The sequence below is a fragment of the Opisthocomus hoazin genome, chromosome 5 (assembly GCF_030867145.1).
Source record: "Opisthocomus hoazin isolate bOpiHoa1 chromosome 5, bOpiHoa1.hap1, whole genome shotgun sequence".
In the NCBI taxonomy this organism is placed as follows: Eukaryota; Metazoa; Chordata; class Aves; order Opisthocomiformes; family Opisthocomidae; genus Opisthocomus; species Opisthocomus hoazin.
The window spans coordinates 11,004,149-11,024,421 of record NC_134418.1 but is presented as its reverse complement, the minus strand read 5'-3'; the positions used below and the strand labels follow the sequence as shown (position 1 = coordinate 11,024,421).

The 20,273-nt window shown below is 37.4% G+C and overlaps 1 protein-coding gene across 3 annotated transcripts in view; it reads right to left on the bottom strand.

Moving 5' to 3' along the window:
• Positions 1 to 789: 789 nt before the first annotated feature.
• The window catches only part of SH3BP2 (SH3 domain binding protein 2), a 41,438-nt gene continuing 21,954 nt past the window's right edge, over positions 790 to 20,273 (bottom strand). For 2 of the 3 annotated variants that reach the window (XM_075422147.1, XM_075422148.1), the window contains exons 2-13: positions 14,625 to 14,764; positions 13,434 to 13,536; positions 10,867 to 10,984; positions 10,200 to 10,270; positions 9,718 to 9,806; positions 7,775 to 7,840; positions 6,049 to 6,637; positions 4,852 to 4,960; positions 4,486 to 4,541; positions 3,968 to 4,049; positions 3,637 to 3,696; positions 790 to 3,169 (exon numbers count right to left, since the gene is read on the bottom strand). In XM_075422147.1, the coding sequence (XP_075278262.1) occupies positions 3,032 to 3,169; positions 3,637 to 3,696; positions 3,968 to 4,049; positions 4,486 to 4,541; positions 4,852 to 4,960; positions 6,049 to 6,637; positions 7,775 to 7,840; positions 9,718 to 9,806; positions 10,200 to 10,270; positions 10,867 to 10,984; positions 13,434 to 13,536; positions 14,625 to 14,760 (1,617 nt within the window). In that variant the 5' untranslated portion in view covers positions 14,761 to 14,764 and the 3' untranslated portion in view covers positions 790 to 3,031. The remainder of the gene's footprint in view (positions 3,170 to 3,636; positions 3,697 to 3,967; positions 4,050 to 4,485; positions 4,542 to 4,851; positions 4,961 to 6,048; positions 6,638 to 7,774; positions 7,841 to 9,717; positions 9,807 to 10,199; positions 10,271 to 10,866; positions 10,985 to 13,433; positions 13,537 to 14,624; positions 14,765 to 20,273) is intronic. The other variant, XM_075422145.1, reaches the window with a different exon arrangement.

Below are 20,273 nucleotides of genomic sequence, written 5' to 3'. Positions count from 1 at the left end.
CTAAATTATTTTGACTTGCATATCACCAAACTCAAACTGCATTTTTCTGGCATACCAAATACTGCTTTTACGCTTCTCCACAAAGTACTTTAAAGCTAATGAGCTTGCAGTAGGCTGTAGATGCAAGAGGCTGATTCGTGGTAAAGAGGACAGTCAGGTTAGTAAGAGGTATAGGAGACAGACCATGAGTCGTGTGTTCTAGCTGTGCCTTTCCTCCCTACAAACATCAGAAATTTAACTTCATCTAATTGCACATTAAAAATAAAAAGACTAAAATAGTGTGTAGGAGCAAGATGACTTGGAAGAGAGAGTGTAAGCAATTGCAGATTTGTTTGGAACCCTTCTACCTGACTCTTAGGTGCTGCGAAATGGGACAGTCCTCTTTTCACAAGCAAGCTCCTGAAAGAACACCTTTGGAGACTTGGATTTCTTGCTCAAGCATTCCTGTTCCTCAGAGATGCTCTTTTTATTATGGTCATATTGGCACTTTGTGTCCATAAGTAAAATGGATGCTTCAGTCCTCAAACCTGCACTCAAGAAACTTTGAAGTAAATGGAAAATAGGTAATTTCTACCCCCAGCCACACTGTCTGATGACCAAAATTCCAAATTTCTGTTAGTGTTGCTTACATGAAGATTTGCTTATTAAAGGGGCTGAAAACTAATTCTTCAAACTTCACAGTCAGAAAAATTAAGCTCAAGCACTATTTAACACAACTACAAAAGTATTAAAACACACACCCATGAAGTTAAAGACTATTGCACAAAATCAGGTGAACTGGCATTGAAAGTTTATCCATTTCAGAAATATATACATTTATATAAAAAAGGAAATTATCACAAAAAATTTACATATTTGCAAATCTTGTATTACAGAGGTACAGTGTTATGTTTTATATGTATTGGATTACATAAGTATTTTTACAATTTAATAAAATCTTAAAGAGTATATGGTTGCAAAAAAATTAAATATCTGAATCGGGCTCCAAAGATAGCATACTGTAAGTATGACTGTCATGACACAATGAAGTCATTTATTCCCAGACCGAGAAAAATTTCCTCTGTAAACCATATTGCGTAAATACTGCAAGAAACTAGAACTTGCTCTGATATACATATATCTGTAAGCCAAATATATTTTTTAAATGCTTTGTTGGCTGAGACTTCTTTACGGAGTGGATTGTATCAGGGTAGTGAACCACATGGATTCTCATTGAAAATAAAAGGAATTGGAAACTTCAAATGTCCAATATTCAACAAAATCTGAAATTTAAGTACTACATATTCTTTACGCACATAAAATCTATTACAATAGAAACAGAGATCAATAAACTGATACTGCGTATGTCTCCGTCTCTTGCAAAAGATAGGAATAGAGGCAAGAAACTCTGCCTCTATGTATGGTCCTAGTATTACATCTCTAATTAAGGAAAATCCCTTAGGGATTAAATTTTGGTTTATTGTTTTCATAACCAGAAAATTCTTATTATGTAATGGTTTTGTTGATGTTTTTTAAGTTGTGACCATCTGACTGCAACAAGATTAAAAAGGTAACAGAAAAAATTAAGTTTATGGATACAGAGTCAGACTGATCTAGCTACCTTCTACTGCTTCAGGAGTGAGAGGATTTTTTTTTTTTTATTACAGGTCTTGTAAACATTATTAGAGTATGAGACCATTGTAACAGTACTTTTGAATCAACAAAGTTACTTAACAGGTCATTAAAATAAATTTCCCCTCTTTATTAAAATTTAGAAGTAGGGTAATTTTGGCATAAATATAAACCCCTCCGTTTTAGGATAAGTGTCCCTGAAATATTAGGGAACAAATATTACAAGCACCCTCCTAATGCCCATCACCAGTAGTTTGATAGTATGTTAAAAACAGATTTTATTTTGCATGCAACTACAAACTGAGTAGCAATTTTAATAATGGAAAAATTCTTGGTGATCTACAAAAAGTAGACTAGGGCAGTGGGTTTTGCCCTAGAACAGAATGCAGTGGGCTGGCAACCTGATCGTAAGAGACTAACCAGAAAGATTTATGGAGTGATAGTAGCATCACATTCATGGTTTCGGGGCCGGGGGGGGGGGGGTGGGGGGGTGGGGGGGTGGGGAAGGGCATGTGGGATGGGGCGTGTTTTCTTTTATAAAGAACCTTTGATTACAGCAGTGAGAGAGAATACTGCTAGTCAGAATTTGGGGTATTCAAAAGACTCTCTTCCCTTCCCCCTTAAAAGTAGTCCGTTCTCTTTCTCCCATACCTATTAAAAACACTAGTGGCACCTACTCTCCAGTTCAGAACTAAATAATGGGGCTCCCATGAAAGCCAAATCAGTATTATTCCACGCCTATCTGAAGTGCACGTCGTTAAGCAGTATGTGGGATGCCACAACTGTATCAGTTGGATAGTACCCTGATATGGATTACTGCAGACACCGTAACCAGAAGTTATGTTTATGTATGAAGTGGCTTGAAAAAAAGCCACATTTCCTGATCATCTTTACCTACGGTAAACCAAATTATTTGCACAGGAATCTGTTATTTACACATCAACTATACAAGCAACACAAAAACTCTCAGTTGAGCACCAGTGCTGACTTCAGGAGTAATACCTTCAAGTCAGAGTATTAGTATTCCCTATCACAAGTGAATTCTTTCAGAAGTTTCCCTTTTCTGTATTGGTTGTATTCAGACCACTTCTATGTTCATGTCTATCTTCCACATTCCAAGGAGATTAGTAATAGCAGCAGTTATACAAAAGGTGTAGGTATCATTGACAGCTTTCACAGCATAATCAGTTCATATCTTTTTAAAAGAAAAGACCATAAAATCCACTGATCGGGATTGTAAGGTTTTACCAAGAGTTCATTAAATCGAGTTTATACGCAAGTCATGTGACAACAAACGGCTGAAAGACTCAGTTTCGGTGTGCAAACAATGGGATGTCCAACAGTGGCAGGAGTCCACACTTAATTCAAGGGCAGTAGGGAACCCAGGTGTCCTAAGTGTCAGTGAATGATGCCAATCATGTCACCTTGGTTTAGAGTAACCATAAGGACACCGAAGAATCAGGCTGTCATGACTAGGTAAGACATGAGTGCTATAGTATTCGACCAAACTTCCCATGTTCAAAAACATGATGTCTGAATCCAGGTAAAACTTGCAATCCTGTTGTAGAACAAAAACATATGTAATTATTGACTGTAATTTTTCCAAATCAATGTTTAAAAAAAAAAACCCAAAACATCATCATCAGAACTAAGCAGTTCTTTCAAACAAGCTACTGCTTTGCAAACAAGTCATACAAATAAGTCCACATTAACTCAGGAATTTAATATTTCTTCCTTTAGGATTTGACTGAAGCTAAAATTTAGATGTGAACATGTACAGCTTGCTTGTCTTTTGCACACTACAGAAACTAGAAAGCCCAGATCCGAGTACTCGAACTCTCATCTTAGACCAGAGATCGGTAAACCAGCTTATTTTTACTTTTAGGAATGGGAATAAGTTTAGACTAACTTGTTAGTTCCAATATACACCTATACACATGTATACTTTACACAATACATATACATGAAATTCAGATATCTATACATGCCCATATATACACATGCACACATAGTGCAGCTGCTAACCTTTTCAAAGATTCTGTAGTTTCTTACTTTTTCTGCTGATTCATCCCATACAACCAATACCTTGAAGGAGAAAAATGCAACATATTCAGTCCATGCTAATAAACTCTTCTAAGCCAAGGTATTATTAAGGAACTAGTTAGAACCCAGCCAAACAGAAAAAAAAATAATAAAAAAAAAAAAAAATCACTGAAGTTATGATAGCAATTGTCTCAGATTTTCTTGCTTTAAGGAAAGAGCATATCTAAATTGTGAAGTACTTTATCATACATAAGATACAGTACCTCTGAATCAAAAAGGGGTTTGGGGGGTAGATTCAGCAATTGCAAGTTACCTTTCCAGGCTTAGTAGATGAGTTCCTAATACAGTACAATCCATTTTGCGGTTGTCCCCGTGGGCTGCTAGCTTTAAATGTCCTACAAATAATACAGCAATTACATGTTAGCATTTTCTCTATCAGGTAAGTAAAATCCCTAGATTCTTAAAATTGTTCCTACAAATCTCTGTTTCAGTTGTAATGATTCATAGCACATCACAGCTGAAGGAATTTCACTGTTCTAGCATCTGAGCCAGCAACGCAGCACAGAAGATCTGGCCTTCTGTCCCTTCTAGCATCCTGGCAGAACAATCTTCTCCAGATGGAGCAAAATCACTTTGTGAGTAGTATGCATTTTCAATTGATACATGAGCACTGAATTAACTCCCCTAAAAAGTGATTTCCATATTAAAAGAATTTAAATACTTTTATTGTGGTTTTAAAAACAAATTCTACCTATCAAAATGATCTTTGGACTGCTGTTCAGTGCAGGCTTTTCTAGGCTTCTAAGCAACAATTTTAAAGCCACATTTTACCTTTCAACTTCAAAGGATTCAGAGGTATTAAGAAATATTGAAGCAGGCAGCCCAACCTGTAAAAAATATGAATAAATCACCCATGTAAGTCAATGAAAACTCCAAATGCTAGCAACTTGTTACGCAAATAAGCTACAGCCATCAATATCTGAAATTATTAGTGGTGATGTAATTTTTACTTTCCAATATTAAAGTGCAGAATTTATCAAGGCATTACTTAAAGCTCAAAAAAAAAAAAAATCAAAGCACACTGTTTTCAGAAAGTTATCTTTTTCCCAAAATAATGCATTTAAAACATTCACAAAAGTATACATAACCAAGAAAAAAAAAATACTCTTTGGGAATGGGTTATCTGCTTGATCTTACTTTTTCATAGTCATCATCAGAATCATCATCAGGTTGGTTTGGCTTGGAGGGTAATGCTGGTTTTTCACATGATAAGCTTCTAAAACTCTGTCCATCTGGTGGTGATCTCCTGGCAGAAAAAGAACAAAAACTGAAGAACGTCTCCTCAGGAAAACACAGTATGCACAAAACACTAAAGGGATAATAAAACTAGAACTGAAGAGCAAATTTCAGTTTAGCTGAAATCACAGATTAATTTTGGTTGGAAGGGACCTCTAGAGATCATTCAGTCCAAGCTCTTGCACAAAGCAGGTCCAACTAGGTCAGGCAGCTCAGGTAGCCATGTCCAGTCAAGTTCTGAGTATCTCCAAGAATGGAGATTCCATAGCCTCTCCACAGCAACCTGTTCTGGTGTTTCACCACCTGCATGGTGAAACATTTTTTCCTACTATCTACCTGTAATTTCCCAGGTTGTGACTTCTGCCTGTTGCCTCTCATCCTATCACTGCAGACCTCTGAGGTCTTGCTCTGTCTTCTCCATACCCACCCATTAAGCAGCTGTAGACAGCAGTGATCTTCCATTAGCCTTCCTAAAGATTGAATGAATGGAGTTCCCTCAGCCTCTTCTCACATATCATGTGCTACAGCCCAGACATCTTGGTGGCCTTCCACTGGAGTCACTCCAACATATCAGGGTCTTTCTTGCACTGTCTTTAAAGAGTGTACTACTTGTTCTTCAGAGCTGCTAAATGATCCAATGGACAAAAATATTTTCATCTGACTCGCCACCATAACTAGTTCCACATCCCTTGCTAAAGCTGATCTTAATACAAAATGAAACACCTTTCTGCGCTCCACAGAAGCCTTAAAATTGTTTTTGCAGTTCGAGGTTCTGACATAAAGGCTTCTTATTCACTGCGATCAAAGGCTGTTAAGTCTTTAAGACACACTTGAGAATGAATGAACTACAAAATTTTGGTGTAATTTTTTTAAAGTTTGGGCTATCTACTATTTCTTTCTGAACTATTTCAGAAGTTAAACTCATTACAGAATTTTCAAATAACAAATACAGAGGCAAAAAAGCACAACACTGAGGAAGAGAGGGATGGTGCAGGGAAGAGAAACAGATGTTGATGTGAATCTGAGAAATATGTCTGTCAACCTGTTAACTAATATACAATGGAAAAATTTGATAGTGCATTGTATTCTCATACTTACTGTAACTGGGGACATGAAGACTTGTCTGGTCTAGGCTTGATTCCAGGCGGCTGGTGGCTTAGCACACGTGGCTTAGGGAGCACTGGTGGCACAAACAGTCCAGGTTTAACTTGTTCTCTTGGCACTTTGGGCTCTAATGTTTTTTCAGTAAACTGTGACAGCTTGGGTTTACTGCTTGGTAGTGGAGGAGGAGTTCGCGGTGAAAGGTTTAAGGTTTTTAGCTTCTCACATCCTTCTGGAGTAGCAAGAACTTGAGCTAGAGGCAGAGGCTCTGGAGGCAATGAGCAGGACTCTTTGACACACCCAGGCTTTTTGAAAAGAGGTGGAGGGGGCACAGGGGGCAGGTGTTCACTTAGTCTCCGGCTTGAGGATTGAATCTTTAGATTAGTTTCAGCTCGGCACTGTAACTGGGGTTCTTTCACGTTTAAGAGATCGTCTAGTTTGATATCAGGTAAGCTTCTTTTAGGAGGCGGTGGTGGTACTGGCGCAGTAGACTTGCCAGCAAAGGAATTTGCCCTTGATTCTGAGTAGCCAGCTTTTCTGACATGAGGAACTGGTGGAGGCGGGTAGGCTGGAGGCAGGACCATATCTACAGAAAGAAAACAGCCAAAAAACATGACATACTGAGGGGAAATGCAAGTATGTCAAGAGATGAGACTTTTCAAATTTCTTTTCAAAGTGATTTAAGATATTTGATTGGCATCTGGTCTGATAGGACCCAAAATGCTGGATAAGCATGTAACTTGCAGCACAATTCTGAATGCTATATGTAGTAAACCCTGCAATTTTTATTCAGGCATGGCTGTCCTGGTTGGCTGAGATAGAGTTAATTTTCTTCCTAGTAACCGGTATAGTGCTGTGTTTTGGATTTAGTACGAGAATAACGTTGATAACACACTGATGTTTTTAGCTGTTGCTAGGTAGTGCTTATACTAAGTTACGGACTTTTTCAGCTTCCCATGCTCTACCAGCTGAGAAGGTGCACAAGAAGCTGGAAGGGATCATATCCAGGACAGCTGAATCAAACTGGCCAAAGGAATATTCCATATCATATGACCTCATGCTTGGTACATAAACTGGGGAGAGTTGGTCGGGTGTGGCGATCACTGCTTGGAGTCGGGCTGGGCATCAGCCAGCGGGTGGTGAGCAACTGCATTGTGCATCACTCGTTTTGTATATTCTATTATTATTTATTATGATGATTATTATGTTTTCCTTTGCTGTCCTGTTAAACTGTCTTTATCTCAACCCACAAGTTATACTCCCCCCCATTCCCCCCCCCCGCCTCTGATTCTCCTCCCTATCCCACCGGAGGGGTGAGCGAGCAGCTGCGTGGTGCTTAGTTGCCAGCTGGAGTTTAAACCATGACAACGACTTATAATGACTTAGCATTTTCCCCTTGCTAAAAATAAACAAAAAGAGACTACATTAAAACCATTACCCCTCCTCCAGGCTAAGCACCAGATACAGGTCCTTCCAGGGCAGGAGGCCTGCAGGAAAACATGTCCTTAAAGGCATGTAACACTTTCTGTTAAATTGTTACTGCTGTTACTAGGATCTTTGACCCTAAATACCTCTCAAGGTTAAGATACCTGTGCATTACTTCAGTTATTTTACCACCTGCAATGCTTTAGATATGACCAAGCTAAAATAATAATCTGGCATTCTACATGAATATTGCCTTCATTGAGGGCCTTTTGTGACGGGAATGAAAGAAATCACATACCATCTTTCATTATGTCAGAAGTATCTGGCTGCAAATAAGACTCCTCTTCTTCCTCCTGGTCATAATCTGCAAACAAAAATCAATGTGTCAGACTCTGATAAGTACTCCTGGAACCAAGAAACGGTATTGAGTACTTACTGCTTTTTAATAAACAAATGTTTTTTAGTTAAGTTTTTTAAAAAGGTAAAAAAATATTTTAAATTTTGGTCCACCTCTGCTCTATAGGCTAGGTGTTTCCTTAAATTTTGCTGTTAATTAAGAAAGCCATCACTTAAAACAGTGGGAGATGAACTACACTGCACATTAAATTTTTTCCGTCTTTCAAGTTAAAATTTACTTTCTGGTGACACTTTCTAGTGTTATACCCTTCCTGGGAAAAATTCAAATCAGTTGCAGAGACACAACCACATGGATGCACTGGTAAAACCAGCTGGAAAAAAAAAAATAGTCCCCAAAACCTAACCCTAACACAGGAACACTTACGATTTTGCGATATTGAAGCCCAACCAAGCCTAGTGATCTACAAAACAACTAATTCTTTTGCCTTGCTCTGGCAGCAAAAAAATGCACCACAACAAATGGCTTAAATGGTTTCAATGTTGCCTTTAACTGCAAGTCAGAATGATCAAGACATGAAAAACATGCTACTTTTAGGCAGTAATTTCTCATCATTGACGATGATAGGAGCCTCAAAGACAATACACAGTATTTCCCCAGAGAAATGCACTAAAAAAAAAAAGTATGAATATCTGATAAAAATCAGTTAGCTCTTCTAATTTTCCTAATTTAAACTCCTACTGGACCTTTTAACATAATTCATATTGCATACAACCCTTGCCTCCCATAAACACACAAGTACTAAACTACAATCCTACATGAAATGCTGATGAGTCTATTTTCCTCTGCTTCGTAGCAATTGAACCGGATTTCCTAAAAACACTCACTCCTGCCTTTTTGTCCTAGTCAGGAAAAAGAGTCAGGAATTTCCTTTCAGGAAATGAGACTACTTGCTCCAGTCAACCCTTAGAAATCTGACAGGGTAGATGGGAGAAGGCCTAGTAAAGGAACTATCTTGAACCTCAAGGCGAGGCTTCTCATGTCAGACTTCACTAACACATTTCTTTACTAGGAAGTCAGTTGCTGAAATACGCTGTGAGTGCCCATCCAACAGTCTTTCTGTAATGTCCTCACTTCCAGTTAAAAAATAAACACACTCAGCCCAAACTGTTTACTGTGAAACAACTACAGCAATGAATAGGTATCAAACTTTGAATAAAAAAAAAAGAATATTATCCTATGCATTTCACTTTGGCCCATCCTATGACTAACGTAAGATCTTCCTGAGCTGGAGGGATGATTGATTCTGTGTCATACTAACCAGACTACAACACAGATGCAGCAACATCCCAATGTGGGTGACTGCTTGTGTTTCAGGACAGTTGAATTACTTGCACAGTCTAGACAGGAGGTAACTAGCTCCACATTGTTTTACTGTGTTGTTTCCACATGTTTGCAGAACATACTTTTAAGTTACAAATATCCTATTATTATAATTATATTCAATTACCTTGAATAATATTCAATTATTGTAATAGAGACCACTTTGTAGTTCTAAATTATGACCTATGGACATACTAAAAAGTTTTATCTTTTTGCTAGATCTACAAAATCTCCAACATGCGGTCTTAATAAAAAATTTAAATAGTATTATTAGAGTGTCAGACACCTCCTTGAAAGATCTGAATTTTTTTAGTTACCATTTATTTTTACTAATGGTTTAAGGCACAAAATATCTGCTTCCGATTTATAATTACAACAACTACACACCTTGTAAAAAAAAGAATTTACAGTTGCAAATTAGATCAGTTTGCTTAAGCTATAGGAATAATTCCTGCACGATCCAGAAAAAATAAATAAGCAAATAAATAAATCTTATTTGTCACCTTCATTATATGCCGAATGATGAGAATACTTGATATCAATGGGACGTTCTACCGAGCCATAGAAACTGTCTGCATCAGAACCAGAGTCACTGCAAAAGAAAAGACAGAGTACCTTCTTCATCACTGTGCCATGGATTTTGGGACAGTAAACATGTCTGTTAGCAGGACTGCAGCACTGGAAAGGGATGCTGGGAAAGCAGAAGCAGTCTATTCCTATTTTCCAATTAATAGCCAGATATATCCCTACTGTCCTTTTAAAGTTTTTATTTGTTTTAGACAAAGGTGACATTTAAAGTTCTCTTAATAAAAAGATTTATTTTTGTCTTGATATTCCTTACACTATGCATTAGGAAGGCCTCTCATACTTGGGCCTTCCTGCACCTGTTTATATTTAGCAGTAAATTACTTGCGGGTGCAAAGAGCCTAAAACACCACTGTCAAGAGTTAGGGATAAGAAGCAAATAAAGATTAAGGGTTGATACCTGAATTCTGTTATTGTTTCTTTCTTCTCATGGTAGTGATCAATTTCCCTCCTCAAGGATAGCATCCAATTCTGAATAAGAATAAAAACACAACATTCAACACATCCATCTTTAAATCATTAAACAAAGATGCACAGTATCTGTCCTCTGTATGAGCAGAGTAACTGTGCAAGGAACCTACACTGAAATAGTATTTATCCATGACTTTATATTGAGAGGACTTACAAGTCAAATGTTTTGACTATCTAAAATGCTATAAGAACGTATTAAAATATTAAACTTTCAGTTTGCAAATTTCAAGCTGTTATTTCTAAAGCCGGGTACCTGTTCATAGTATGTTTATAGGTGAGATATTTCAATGAACAGTTTTCAAACTTTATCAGAGGTTTAACATACAAATATTTGTTCCTTGGCTAAAAATGAAATGAGGAATATGCAGAAAACCATGCCATCTAGTACGTGACTTACAGCCATTCCCTAAATTACGACTTGAACTAACACTAACTTAATAGTTAAAACTTCAGACATGATTTCCAGAGGAGCCCAAAGAACTAGGTATATAAATTTCAGTGACAGCTGCGTGTCCAGTTCATTTAGATTTTAGGGAAGTTCAAGGTTCACTTTCTGCTTCAAGGAAAATTATATTGCAAAAGAAGCTGAAAGTTACCTTTCTTTCATCTTCAGAAGAAGCTGAAAAAAACCACGTCCTGTGCTTCTTGCTAATGTGAACTAACTTGAAAGGAAACACATTGCTTGATGTTGTCTCCTCAGCTGCCCGCATAACCCTGAGAAACAGAACCACCAATACATAAAAACCTTGATCTATAAAGTTAATTCTGCTATGCAAGTCATAAAGCTCTGATAGAAAGTAGTTTTAAGGGCCAGTTTTGCCTTACGAAAAATAACCCCCAAGCCCAGGAAAACGCCACAAAAATCCCCATACGTGCATTTGCAGTACTTCTCCATTACAGTGGTAGAAAGGACAACGGAAGAGAGCTGACAGGAGAAAGAGCACTGGTTAAACCCCTAGCCATACCTATAAATGGATGTTTTGACCCGTTCAATTTTTTTAATGAACTGCGTTAATTCACAAGCTTCACACCATGCTAAGAAGTATTTAGGGGGCCTGTGATCCTTATTTCAGAAAGGCACAGAGGAGAAATCAAAACACAGGATTTCCATGAAAATAAAGGAGAACTAATATTAAAAGTTAACTTAATTTTTTCCACTTTTCACTTATAAACACTTTCTGCACTTTATTATTTTAAAACAAGCACAACTCAACCTCTTTAACAAACTGCTTTAGATATGTTTGTTTCTTCTTAATTTTTCCCCAGAGGAGTCTCAAATGCAGAAATTCCCTACATACAAAAAAATTTGGTTGTAAATGCTCACTATAAGGCTTTGGAACAAACAAGGAGACTAAAATCCCAAGACTGGGTAATCTAAAAATAACATTTCTAAGATTTATTCAGCATAAGCCATAAAGAAATCTGATTAAGGTTTTTTTACAATCATTACTGGGGCTTGCTTTCTTGTTCCTAAACTTTTTTAACTCACCAATTTCCTCATATAATACTGTATTTCCATAAGTCCTTAATATTTAGGGAAGGTGGTTTGTAAACATGAAAACAAAGATTCCTAGAGACATTTGACTTTTGGTTAGGCACCTAATCAAGATAACATTGTTTAGAAAAAAATACATCTAATGAACACCCTGAAGCTGCCACTAAGAACAATGTCAACTGCAAAGTTATTTCAGAATTACAGATTGCCTTTTTTAGAATCCCAATCCTACTTTTAACCTGGAGGCTGCAGTTTTCTACATCTGGCATTGTAGATTTCTGCATCTGCCCAGTCCGAAACAAAGCCACAAAAGGAACTATAAGTTCTTTCACTAACGTAAGGCTAATAAGGATATTAATGTGGGAAATACCCATGGTACAGCTGGGAGGGATACTAGCAACAGACATCATTATACACTTTGAGTCACTAGTGAACTCAGCACGTGCTCGTCTCCCATCCACTCTTAACACATAAAGGCTATTGAATAAAAACTATAAAACAGAAGTCCAAGGAAGCCTTAGAGTGACTTGTTTTCACATAACCTTGTGCAACTACACAGTCTACCAAATTCTTTCACCTCAAATTCTTTTTCAATAATGCTTATTTGTGTGCATAATATTAACCAAGACGTGGCTCCAGTTCCAACCAAAGTCTCTACAGGGCTGCTAGAATGCAGATACATAAAAAGCAATAAAACAGTCCCTAGCATTTACAAATTCCATGGTATTTTTCACATTAATGTGATTACAGAAGCTAGTGTCGTGACCAAGTCACAGTATAGGTTGCTTATACAAATTAATCTTGAATTTTTAATTAGCTACAATGTTTACAACTGCATTCCCATAAAATACGTCATTGTTGTTGGTCAGTTAGAAAGCTTTCACATTCTAATAAAAGATATTTCCCTATGCCAAAAGTCTGAGAACATTATGCAGTACAAGAATAAGGCACATGTTTACAAATACAGTAAAATTGCCGAGGTTAGGACCAATTATGTGGTATTTCTCTACATTCTCTCTCTCATTGTCCTTTCTTAGCATCAATCACAACAGCAATTTCCTAAAGTCAGGTTAGACTTCTTTTAGCAGGCCTTGTATGTATGCTGCACTCAGATTCTGATAGTACTGGTTAACTTGAAAGCCATGTATTCTTGTCTTCAACTTAAAAAGCAAACATTAAGATTTACAACATGTAGTGAAATGAGTCAGACATTTTGCACATGCATTCTCTCATTTATCACTCCTGTAGTTGATTCAGTTCTGATACTAATTACCATTACTGAATCAGTAACTACATAAATATTTGTTTCCGATTCCTTTCTACATTGGTGATGATCATTGATATCACTAAAGAACAAACATCATTTGTCTGAAAGAATCCACATCTATCTGCAGGTGCAGAGACTGGATTAAGTGAATAACAAGCCTAAGCCCATTGCAATTTTAACAGCTTTACTGGTTAAATTAGAAAGGATGAAGGCTATACATTTGCAAAGCACTGGAAACATCATATATGCAGTTTGAAAGGAACACATCTCTTGGAATCCGAGATCAGTGCTTAACCCAAACAACAGATGTAGTTGTGTTTAACTTCACTGGAAATGAAAACCATAGCCTCCTGCATTAAGCAAAGTGAGCTTGGGTGTTAAGTAAGTTCTTTGGCACACACCTGTTGTAACCATTTAAAGAAAATGCACCCTGTGGAGATGCAGATGTGCTGCTCTTAAAATAGTAAATACATCCCTCATGGATAATCACAAATCTCAATGGCCCTGAAAAGATAAAGAAAATAGTCAGCAAAATACAAATCCAAAGGCAGTTACATTAACTAGAACCTCTTGACTTGGGTAGAATTATTGTTTTAAGATTTTAGTAATCTTATTAATCATTATAAAAGAGCACAAACTAGTTAAGTGACAGCCTGTTGATGATTAGTCACATGGTAAAGCTGTCTATGCACAGAGTTTCAGGACCAAGGGTAGTATTTGCTTCCCTCATTTGAGTGGCAGCTGACCTGATAACATCAAAAGAAGCCTAAGAGACTGCAGTGCTGACCTCCACCTGTGCTCCTTTACTAGAGGAATAAGCTAATACAAGAATGCAACCTAAAAAATGGGAGGACAGTAGCCACAGGCTACAAATACACATTTATGTCCATCCCAAAACCATGATGGTACCTCCTCCTATTCTTTCACCTCAAGTACATAAAGCTGCCAATACAACAGTGTCCTTTTTTTTTTTTTTCCAAAGGGACCAAACACTTCTTCCTTGATCAAAGGCAGTAACGTCCATCCTTAACTATATAAGCATTGTTTAGTTAAACAGGGACAGCAAATGAAGAGCATATAAACAAACCCAAAATCTTAAGTTTTCTCCATGTAAATAGATTCTGATTCCAGAAGCAATTACTGTTTTTAAGTACAGCCTAATGTTGGCAGTAAGAAAAATCCCATTCCACAACAGCAGTAGAAGATAGGGATATTTTTCCAGTACAGAATAACTAACTGGAAAAAAGACTGAGTATGAATTAAAAAAAAAAATAAAAAAATTTGAAATTAATACATATCCTGGGAATCTGCTTCTGTCTTTAAAATCTTACTTGTGAAGGACTTGACAAGAGATTTAATCAAGTTAAAGAAAACCACACCATTTATCCTCTAAGATTTACCATTCCAAAACAATTAAAGGAAATTCTTTCAATATGGGTCTTTCATACATATATTGCAGTGAAATTGTAATCCAGTACAGACAGAGTAAGCAGAACAGCTTCATTAAATAGTCTACTAACATAAAACATGTTAATGGCCCCAAAGGCAAGCATTTAAAACATTTAACTTAGTTAATACCTCATTCAACTTACATTTCAAGATCTGCAACTGCGTGCCTCCTTTTTTATGAAGATACCCCGATTTGGTCACTCCTCCAGGCATTGTCAAAAGGTTTTGTGCTCCAATTGCCTTCATTGGGACTGGCCAGACCTGCTCCTGCGAGGCCATCGTTCTGCAATTTAGAATAATTAAAAACAGTTTAAAACTTAGATTTTAGTTTAAGAAATGAGTACCGAGAAACAAAGCTTGTTTCCTTAAACAAGTTTTCCAAACAACTAACATGGTTCAGCAGTCAAGTATGTAGCACAGACGGGTGTTCATAGATTCCAGGAAGTTTGCTATGTATAAAAAACCATCATGCAAAAAGTCCCGATTTATTTTTATGCAGCTCTCAAAAGTGATTGACAGTTGTTGAAACAATATAAGAGTGCTTAGGAAATGTTATTTAAGTATTTATATTTTTAAAATGCCTCAGATACCACCATAAGACTTAATCAGGCAGGTGACCAGAAAGAGAATCAATTTCTTCTCTATGCCATACATGTACATATAATGTAATTTTCTGTATAATGAAGGAACCAACAGTCATATTTTAGTAACTGCGGTATTCAATACTACTTACTCCTGATATTTACATGTTTTATTCTGAATGAAAGCATTGGTATATAATCTCATACTGCATGTCATATATGACAGCATCCTGGACAAATGAAGTTCATCTCAGTGGCAGGGTGCCATTTAATTTATATAGCAATTATTAATGCCATGCTCCACCAAGCACCTTTGCAGTTACCACTCTTTATTCTGTCATCTTAAACAGGTTACTAAAAAAATTAGTTTCTTAAGTAGTAGTTTTTTCTGTCTGATAGATCACTATGAGACCTTCCTTTCTTCAACTGGTAACAGACCTAGGCTAAAAATCCTACTGTGTAATACAGAAAAAAAAGTCACGTGTGACCGAATGGGAAGTTTGACCTAGGCATAAAAGGGCCTGTTACCCTCAGGTGTAGGGCTAGTGACCTTTGCTGGTAAGAGGCAAAACTAATGAAGTTCCAGTTAATTAGTTTCTGATAAAGGAATTATGGTTTAGAACTGAAAAGCTTTTAGTGGAGGACTGAAATCTAATGGATCCTCTTTGCTTCTCCCTTCCCCAAAAGGGACCATAATGGAAGTCAATAGTGTAGCTCAGTACAGGAATCCAAGAGCCTACAGCACAACACACCACCCCGAGCACTCCCATGCTCCAGCCTAAAGTAGCAACTTTAAGTACCCATACTGAAAGGAATAAGCAAATGATACAGTTCTGTTGAGGGATTAATTGTACCAGTGGAGTACATAGTCACTGTATGTGTGTTTGGAAAAACAGAAATGCAAGTCAACTGATCTTTCAGTAGATCAGCTTAGGGTTTAGATCTAACTGCTTGCCCTCTGCTGCTGATGCATGTGTGGGGAAGGGTGGAAATTACTAACAATTTCTACCAGAAGAGTTTAAACTCAATTAAATTCTCTAGGCAGCCTAGAAAACTTAATCACAAATATTAGGTTTTAGTCCCCAGTGTTATAAAACAGGCACAAGCAGAGAAGATACAGCCCAAGGCCCTAGAAAGGTTCTCACAGCAGACATTGCAAGGTACCATGGTTTCCCAATTTTCCTCCAGGACTTTCCTGCCCACCAAAAATTAAGTCACTTTTGTTGTATTCAGCTACATCCTTCCCTCTGCTATTTCCTCCCTGTTCTTATTACATGATTGAGATCTTCCCAAGCTGAGTTGTTCTTTCCTCCTCCTTCCCCACAACGAAATTTCTAGCAACAGAAATGTGTTAACAGGTCCAAGAAGGAGCTATGCACAAATATTTTAAGCTTTTAACAATTAAAAAAATCATAACAAAAGTTATACCACCACCCCCAAATCCTTCAAATTATTTCTCTGTATCTTGCAGAAAAGTCAAAGTGAGGGAAATGGAGAGTGTTAACCAGCTGACTGCTGACACCAAGCCGCACTGCAGTACTGCTAAGGGTGAATTCCTTGAAATGAGGAATGCAAAGACAAGTCCTGGGCTAAATTTTTGTTTTAAGATCAGGCACATGAACATTCAAACATTAGAAATTAATTTATTATTAAATTATTTCAGTCTGTTTCTAGCTACATTCAGAAAAAAGATCAAGGAATTGAACCTTTTTATTCAGACAAATATATTCTGATCTCAGTTTTCTTGATCTAACGGTAACATTAGTCTCAATGCCATCAACAGTTTCAGGTTCATCATGGGTCTTCAAATCCCATGTGCTTTTACTACAAAGAACAGAACAAGAAAGGACTTCAGCACGTAGCCTTTGGTGTGAAACTGTTTCAGTGTTATGGACTTAGGCTGAAAACATATCAGAAGAGGCAGTTAAATGTCTCAGAGAGGTTATCCAAAACAACCAGTAAACTGAGATTTCTAGGAAGCCAATGACAAACACTGGGGACAAAGATATTCCGCCCTAGGTCAATACAGAAAACCGCAATATTTGACTAGGTCATGTTGGCCTTCTGTGCAGGAATAGACTAGTTAGACTACCCACTCAAGTGTGCCTGGATAGGGCACTTTCTCCTTCACCTGAAAAGCCAGAATATCAGGCAGACAGAAAAAAACCCAAATAAATCATCACAGAAGTAAAGGAGCAAGGCGGGGGGGGAGGAGGGGGGAAGGGGAAGAATCCAGTTCTACAGTGTGACGACTACAGGATTTAACTGAGGGGAAGGACAACAGAGTACCAGGTTTTGCTTCCTCTATTCACGATCATTTCTCACTTTTGACTACTCACTATAAAACAGTCCTGAGAATAGAGACCAAACCTCAGAACTTCCCCATCCCATCTAAGTGAATAAAAAGCAATGTGCCTGAACTCCACGCAACCAAGTACACGTTCTTTGAGCTAAAGAGTCCACCTAATACACTGGGTTTTTCAACAGATTTAGAGGCTGCTATGCCGATTTTCTGGATCTCATTGTGGCTTATAGCATTCCCCATCACACCTGTAGGCTCCTCAGACACTTTCATTTGCAGACACATTGCAGACACAGGGAGTATTTTGGTATTATGAACTGAAATATTAGTCTTCTAAAATCCATTTAAGTACTTTGAATCTAGTCCCAAGCAGATTTTCTTCCTTTCTTGACAGTACAAAACAATCTTAGAATGGCAGTAGATGCTATTTTGCATTGAGCTGTTGATACAAAGCTGCCAAAACAATGTAATCGCAGGATCTTTATTGTTGGTGTGGGAGGAAGGAAAAATGGATGCTTTTAAAGATTTTTCTGGTCTTAGTATCTGTGGTTGCCTTTAGCTCACTGAAATGGCTCCTTCCACTCCTGATAATCCTCTTATAATTTTTTTTAATCCATTACATGAAGAACAGAACAATAGCAAGCACTGAAGTCACTGTAGAGGCTGTTAGGTCTGTGATCATTAAGAAGATAAAGACATTTCCAAGTAGTTTCTTATGCAGTTACGTTCTTGCACTACAAGCCAAAGACCCCACTACACATTTTCACCCCAGGTGCATAAGCAGAGTCTCTTCCATGGAGCTAACATAAAGGACCCCCTAAGTGCAATCAGAGCAAAGCCACGCAGTCTTTCTGATGCCGGTCCTCTGTTACAACAGAAGGTGACATTACTCATGCATTGTTTTGTGCAAGCTCCTAGTAATAGCTACACACTTTATTCTTCCCACTCACCAAGGGACTAGATGCATATTTTTGAATTAAGTTTTCCATCAAGCCCCAAAAGCCATTATAAGTGGCTATCAAATCAATCTTCTCCCCCACTGAAACTGCACTGCACTGAACCCTCTGAGCCAGAAGAGGATGGCAGCAGACAGTGAAGGGCCTTGCATCACTTTGCTTCTCACGTGATCCCCATGATAACTCTATGCCTGTGAGGGAGATAATAGGCCTCAGCATGTAGTAGGAGAAATGGCAGAAATGCAGTTTACAGGGTTTGCTTTACCATTCAACAGTGCTTTTGGAAAGATGGAACAGTGCAGTTAGCACTACTGAGCGCAATACAGAGCTTATACAGTTACTATTGTTATTATGTCATATATACAAACTGTTACACCAGACTAAAAACCAAACTAATTTGGAGTGTATTGTTAATGTATCAATAAGTAGGTCCAAGTCTATCGCTAGAGTAAACTTTTCTCAAACACTATCACAATGACCTGGTTTTTAATTTTAAAGTACCATGGAAGTCACAACAGCATGAAAAAATATGAAGTTACACACTTCATTGTGTAGCCTAGATAATGCCAATCTGATGCAGAAGTTTCTTCTGAATCATAACAATACTGTTACCAAGCTCAAACTCCAAAGAGAGAGTAGACTTCTGTTATTGTGTAGTATGCAAATGTATACATCTGTGAAGTAATTTTAACCTATCGCCTCAGTCAGCGTATATAGAATAGCAACATTGGAGGCTAGCGCATAGATTTATAGGCTAAAAGTCCCTCCATGAGTAAAAATAATATTCTGCCACATTAAAAATCTGGATGACATTATAGAAGAACACTTACCCCTTTCGGCCTTAAGAGCTATTGGCATTCAGCCCAATTAAAGCAAATACAAGCTGATTCAACTACGGATTGCATTCTGGAAGAGCCATGAGTCCTCAGTTCTTGCTTAACTTCAGCAGAACATACAGCAGATGTGGTCATCTCCACACCTCGCAGTATATAGGTGTAAAAACACATCACCCTCATCTCAAACTACAGCTGCCAAAAGGTTTATTAAAAATTCTCACTACTTCTAATAATATTTATGGCCTGTCCTGGAGCCCAGTTTGGTCATACTGAAAACAGCCTCCAAAGTTGCAGCACAAAAATTAAACCGTATCTGAATCTGTAACAAATATCTCTATGCCAATTATGTCCGAGAACTTTTGAAACTCCTTGATATCTCATAACTTCTAGTCTTCAAATTCTATTTTGAAAGTAAAACTAGCAAAGCAAGATGCTAGTTTCCTTCTGAATAACTTACATATAACATTATATATATAAGTTATAGAACAATACATTCCTAATATAATGCAGAGAGAGACTGAAGTTTCAGTCTCTACAAAGGGCTTAACCAAAAAATGAGGCAGCATTACATACAGCAAAGCTGTAAAATAAAAGCTTCCCCAATGTGCTCTCAGCAATTCTGAACAAAAACTAGGTCCCTAATTCAACCATCTAAGCATTTACTATCTGTTCTTAAAACTGCTCTCTGCAAAATTCTGGGGTCTTTTTTCCATTTATTAAACATTATCCAGTATTTCTGCAAAACTCTTCCATATCTCTCCTACTTTTTTGGTTACACATTCCATTTCTTAATACTTTTAACAGCCCCTTTCACAATAGTCTCTCAAAAGGATTAATCGCACAGTACAAACACTTTAAAGTTAAATAAATCTTACAGGACAAAGGGAACTGAGAACTAAACCCAACTGAGATACACTGTTGTAAGTTTACTCAGTTTAACTTGCTTCAACTTGCTTTGCTTTTCTGGCAAACGTTTTCAACAAACACTAGCCTCATCTCTTGCCCATTCAATTCTTTACCCTTGAATTTTCTGTATGAGTTAAAAGTATTTTACCCCAGGTACAATACTCAACTCTTAGTTTTAGTCTGCTCTCTACCTAAAAGAGAAAAGATGACA